Below are 6474 nucleotides of genomic sequence, written 5' to 3'. Positions count from 1 at the left end.
ACTTTCTTATGTAAATTTTATAAACGCAAAATCCAACGACTAAAAAAAAGCAATAGAAGGATGAGCGATTAAAAAGTATTCACAGTCGCTAATTGAGCGACTAAGCGACACTCACAATAGCATCGATAATCGATAATCGCTTAATAGTCGTTTATCTACTGCCAGTCGACACTCGCAATAGGGGTGATAGATTAAAACACATACACCCCTATTGCGAGTGTCGAACAAGAATAGATAATCGACTACTGAGCGATTATCGATTATCGAACTATTGCGAGTCTCGAATGATCACTCAGCAAGCGACTGTGAATGCTTTTTAATCGATCATCTTTCTACAGCCATTTTCTAGTCGTTGGAGAGTAAAGTTGATGAAAAAAGAACGAAAATGGATAAAAAGTAAGCAAATTTAAAGAAAATAAATAAAAATATACATAAATAAAAGTAATAAAATAATTATATTAAAATTACAGATCAAAAGTAGTTAGTAACAAAAAGCAACTAGCGCGATTAGTGGAGTTGATGCAAAAAAACAGCGACTAACAAGCACCTAAAACGATTTTTGAGCACCCCAATAGTGCGTTCCACAATATTCCGTCCTTGAGAATGTTTACCGTTGAACATACATTCTGCTGATCCGGGCTCTGGGTTTCGGTATGGCGTAAGCATATAGGGTTGTAAGGCATACCCTCCATCACCTAAAATTGGAAATAGCTATGACACAACCATTCGAATGTCTACATAAATTAGCCATAGCATACCTAATAACATATTTCGCTCGCCACTACGATACTCTTCTTCTAATTGTTGCTTCAACGCAGACATATTAAAAACATTAGCATCATGCGTAGCTCCAGGGTACTTCGCGTTGATATAGCGGATTCGCATGGCGTTGTCGCAAACCTATAAATGAAGAAAGATTATAAACTCCATTGTTGCATTTCCTTTATAAATACTCACTATCATTGCATTCAAGCTGAAAAATCCTTTCCGATTGTAATACAAATGCTGATGATCCTTTTTTGGGGAAACAATTTTGATGTGCGTACCGTCTATGCAGCCTATTACTCCGGGTATTCCGCTCCTCCCAAAGAAATAACACTTTGTTTCTCGTTTTTCCTCTTCACTGTTTTGCATTTTTATCCAATCTCTGCAGACGCATTCCTCCAAAGCATTGAATACTTCCGCCAAAATTATGGACACCGTAGATTGGCCAAGCCCAATACAACTTTCGTTCCCGACACTTAGCTGATACGACCCCTGAGCACAGAACCTCAAAGTCGCTGCCAACTTTAAAATATTTGGAACTGATGTTTTACTAACGCCAGCTTGCAGTTTGCTATCTAATAGTGTGAGCAAATGCGTAAATGCAGCCTTCGGAAGACGAAAATTTTTCAAAAATCTTAAAAAAATATAGATTGATTACTTTTGTATCAACTACGCACCGTTGAAACCGTATACATACATATTTTCCTCCAATTCCAGAGGATTAGACGAATCCCTCAACATTCTCCTCGTTCTTGCTAACTCTACTAATCTTTCACTTTCCTCGTCATCACTATCACTGAACCACACGTCGACACTATCCATTAGTGGTATTTTCTTTTTTAAATTGTTAAATTGAAAAGTTTTGGACAATTGTATTTTATTTTATTTGCCAAATATATCAAAAATGTAAACAAACACCGAAACAGCTGATTGCAATTCAGTAAGCCATTCACAATTGTACAATTGTTTATCGATTCAGTTCCGCAATACCAAAATAAAATATGATCGACTCAATAGAAAAATGTCTATTCTACTGCTAATCGACACTCGCAATAGGGGTGATAAATATCGATAATATAAGCGAAGTCGTAATTTAACCATGCTGCCGCTCTATTCTAGGGTATCAGTAGTCCATTTGGCTCGATATTATGACAATGCAGCAAAAGATATTTAATATAAAAAAATCGCCTTTCCATACGATTTTTGTGTACGTCTTTTTCCATTGATAACTACGATATCTTTTATATTTTATATTTTGAGGGCAAAAATTATACAAATCCAGCAATTTTAAATATTAATATCGTTCTGAAAACACCAAGTTGGTTAAAAATCAAGATAAAATGAAATACTAAAATGGAGTATTTTAAATACAATTTCCCAACTAATAGCATTATAAAAATTAAGATCGGCAGCACTGAAAATAAGCATGCCGATCTTGTCAAAATTACAACAAACACGTCGCTACTGACAACACCTTGTTATTATTTCACCATGGGATATGCCCATGCATGTACAGTCATCCAGATAGGCAAAACAAAAAATCTAAATATGCTTATTTGACAATTTGTTTGAATGTATTGGTTGATATTTTTTCACAGTTGTCGTTTTCGTTAACCCAAATGAAATCAAATTTCAATATTTCTTTATAGTGAAAAATATTTTTAAGTCAAATAAAACAAAATAACGTGAGAAACAAAATTCCACGCAAATCGGGAGCGAAGCGTAGCGATTATGACCGGATCCAGTGACAAAAAAAACCTACACATGCACAGTATTTCATGCATTAATTTTCAAATAAGCATATTGTCAATTGCTGGTTTACTGTATACTGTGTGCCCATGATGCAATAATACAAGTTGTTATACGTTGTGACAGCGCCTACTTGTACGCCCTTAGCTCAATGTTCTATTTTGGAAGTACGCGCGAATCGGGGAATAAATGAAGCCCATTTCAGAAATAGCAGTAGACTTCCTACTTTTTTGTTACCTTATAGAATATATACTACAACAGAAAATGAAAGAATTTGTATGCAATGTATTGAATAATTTAATCTTTTGCACTAATTTTGACTTACCCGATTAAACTAATTCTTCAACGATTTATTAAGGGAGAGGATTTTTAAGTTAAAGCTAGATTTGCGTTAGGAGGATATTTATATTTTTAAAACTACTTTGGCAAATCATAAAGCACAATACATAAATACTAGCCGAACCTTATGCTACATACATATATATATTTTTAGAAGCTTTTATTTACTTGCGCCTGTGTAATCAAATCTTGAAATCCATTTTAACCAACTTCCCGATCAGATAGAGATTTGAAACTGTAAACTTAACTCAGGACCCGATGACAATGCAATATGAAAGTTGAAATAATCTGCTAGGTGGCGCAGGAGTCGAGATACTTGAAAAATCCCGATTTGTTTCATATTTAGAACCTTATATTACTTAAATGGAAAGAAATAACTCCAAAGGAATTTAGCCGTTGGATGGTGGATTGCGGTGGTCGATTTTTCTATTCATTTTTTTTTAATTACTTGTTTCCAACTGTTTCTGCAGCTTTTGTTGCTGTTTCTTCAAAACTTTTGCTAAATCCACTTGGCGCCATAAAAGAATGGCTATCCAGCTGCAATAACTCTTCGAGAGTCGTAATCATGAGAAGTATTAAAAATTTCCTCATTATGCGCATGCATAAAGTAAGAAATTAGGAAATATTTTTCAGTAGCTATTACCAGTGGAAATTTTCATATTGTATTTTTTTACTTCCTTTAGACACTGATTGTTGATACATCAACAGTAACCATTAATTAAAAAAAAAATAATCTGCAGCTCAAAATCCTCCAAATTAGAAGATAAGCGCGTCGTTACATGTATGCATGTACCTACCTTTATATTTATTAGTCCTAGATATTTCCATACATATGCTAATAAATATATCTAGATATTAAAAAATATAAAACTTGTATGTATACACATATGTATGTATGTATTTATTTTTCAATATATTGAAAAAAAAATATATATATTTTTTACAGCTCAATACCCACTAGGAAAATAGGTAAGCACCTTACGAGGTAAGCCATGTTCTCTTTCAGTTTTTAGTATCAAAATTGTCATCATTGCCAATGTGACCTACTAGTAAAGCGCAAAATGAACACCTCCGACGACACATTACGTTGTCAGTTGCAAAATAACGTGCAGCCGAAGTTATTTCCAAGCACGGAACTACTCCGAGCGACTGCTCTGCATTTCACGTAACTTACTTTGTAAAGCGGCTCAGAAGTATGTCTGATACCAAATGTACATTCTAAATTCCTTCTTACATAAGGTGGCCACGTCTTTGTTAAAGTAAGGGAGATTCGTCAGTGACGTGGTAAGGACAGCCGGGTGAAGTGTAAGTTGCTGGTAAGGTATTGCCCTTCACCTGGCGGTCCTTACCACTTCCCTGCCGAATCTCCATTACTTTAACAAAGACGTGACCGCCTTATGTAAGTAGAAATTAAGAATGTACGTTTGGTATCAGACATACCTCTGAGCCGCTTTACAAAGTAAGTTACGCGTAATGCAGAGCAGTCGCTCGGAGTAGTTCGGCGCTTGGAAATAACTTCGGCTGCACGTTATTTTGCAACTGACAACGTAATGTGTCGTCGGAGGTGTTCATTTTGCACTTTACTAGTAGATGACATTGGCCATGATGACAATTTTGGTACTAAAAACTGAAAGAAAACATGGGTTACCTCGTATATACTAAATATATGTATTTATTATTATTATTTAGTGACTGGTATGAATATCAGTATTAAAAGTATGTTTGAGCGTTGGCGGCCAAAGCAATCGTTCAATTTCCACGTAGAATCTCAAGCTCTTCGGGCAGTGCGTATGTATATCCGCAGCTGCTTTTTAATAATTAGGTCCTGTAAATGAGTCAACTCTTGTGGCACATATGTCGCACCATCCAGGTATAGCGCTTTACTCCACTGGCATTCATCTAAAGCAGTCAAAAGACACCTTTGCTCGTCTCAAAATCAGTACACTGGTCAGATAAAAATCGGATATATAATCGCCAAAAGAGAGCATTCCTTAGCAATGTGCTTCTCGTTTTTGACTGAGTCAGGTTATCATTTGACAAAGTTTTAAAAACGTGCAAAATACGATTACGTGTGATTAATTCATTACATCGCTTATCCCATTCAATAACATTTATACCATCATTTGCAAATAGCTCATCGGTGTTGATCTTAAGGAACCGATAAGGTGCTAAAACAATTAAAAATGTCACTGAGAATATCGTCGGTTTGGCACGAAGAAATGCAGTTCTTATTCGAAACCAAGGCTCTGAGCTCAACATGCTACAATGTTGCAGGAGAAATAGGATGGATTTTGCTCATACAATGACAATAAGTCGAGCCAGACTTGCACATCGCAAGATGCCTCCAATGTTTTTCGATTCAATTGACCCATTCGTGCATTATATTCATTTTCATCTAGAGGTAATACTGAACCATAATTTTGATCACTGGAAGCTTTTGCCTTTACTAGAAAATAGCGTTTACTAGACTTTTTGTTGACATTTGAATTGTGCCAAAATCTAGCTCCCAAAATGTAGCCAAATGAATGCCTGTAACGAGGACATGCGGGTTTATGCAAACTACGTATAGAAAGGAATTGTATTGTCTTAGATTTATCTATGTAATACTCCTCATTGGCTAAGGAATAAAACCTATTAGTATAAGAAATATTCATATATTCCACATGTACTTACAACGGAAAAGTGTATTCGGTGCAGAAGCACAAAATCCAACTTGAAATCAACACGGAAAAGCAGCTCGGAAAACACAAATTGTCTGTGAAATTCACATACACACAAAACAGCAGAAAACCTGTGGAATAATTTTATTTATAGATTCTATATCACATAAGCATAAAGTACTTACGATTTGAGCAATTGGTTATCCAAAAATGGCAATAAATGCTGAAAATTCTTAGTTTTCAGAAATTAGCTATCAATTCGCACAAATTTTAATATTGATTGTCAACGAATAACAATAGAGACAGAGACGAAAAAGTCGATTAGTGACGCCAATCGTTGTCGATCTATGGTTTTGTTTGTGTGAGTACCATTTTTAGTACTCTTTCAAGAAAATCGCTGTAATATAAAAAGTAGTTGGTCAAAGCGGCAAATTGAATTTACTAAGGGCGTTCAAAATGGCGATTAGAGCGAGAGGAAAGCGAACGTATAACTCCTTCTTTATTGCATCATGGGATATGCCCACATTACTGTAGGGCCAATTAAGGTGCTGCCGTATCGCGAGTAGTGCCCTTACATCACCCTCCTTGAGAAAAGACTCTTGCAAGGTGATCAGACTTGCAAGAATCTTTTGCTCTACGGGTAATGAAAAATTGATAAGGGAGAACGAGATATTTATTACGGATATTATAAGTTTAATTATTTATTTATTTATTTTATTTATTTATTTATTATTATTATCAACAAACAGGACGCTTACAGACTATATGACAAATATATACATAGAATAAGGGAAACCCTTATGAAAAGTGCCTTATGAGTAAATTCTTAAAAGTAAACTTTGAGTAAGAAAAATCGAAGTCTAAAGATGAAGAATAAGCATTAAATTGGGGGAGAGTCCTCCTTAAAGGAGCATTAATACCATAAGCAGTTCTAACAACACCCACAAAAAACAGTTCATTA

The 6474-nt window shown here is 35.2% G+C and overlaps 1 protein-coding gene across 1 annotated transcript; it reads right to left on the bottom strand.

Annotated features, from left to right (window-relative positions):
* Window positions 1-470: 470 nt before the first annotated feature.
* Window positions 471-1497, bottom strand: LOC108360907 (putative nuclease HARBI1). The gene is made up of 4 exons (XM_017613370.1): window positions 1463-1497; window positions 958-1399; window positions 759-900; window positions 471-695 (listed from the first exon to the last, which is right to left on the bottom strand). The coding sequence occupies exons 2-4, from the start codon at window positions 1132-1134 to the stop codon at window positions 508-510; spliced, it is 507 nt and encodes a 168-aa protein (XP_017468859.1). The 5' UTR covers window positions 1135-1399; window positions 1463-1497; the 3' UTR covers window positions 471-507.
* Between the last annotated feature and the right edge of the window lie 4977 nt (window positions 1498-6474).

The sequence above is a fragment of the Rhagoletis zephyria genome, unplaced genomic scaffold, assembly GCF_001687245.7.
Source record: "Rhagoletis zephyria isolate East Lansing unplaced genomic scaffold, Rhagoletis_zephyria_1.1 Rzeph_scaffold_00651, whole genome shotgun sequence".
NCBI lineage: Eukaryota > Metazoa > Arthropoda > Insecta > Diptera > Tephritidae > Rhagoletis > Rhagoletis zephyria.
Note: the sequence above shows the minus strand (reverse complement) of the source record. Positions and strands in the feature narration are given on the sequence as shown.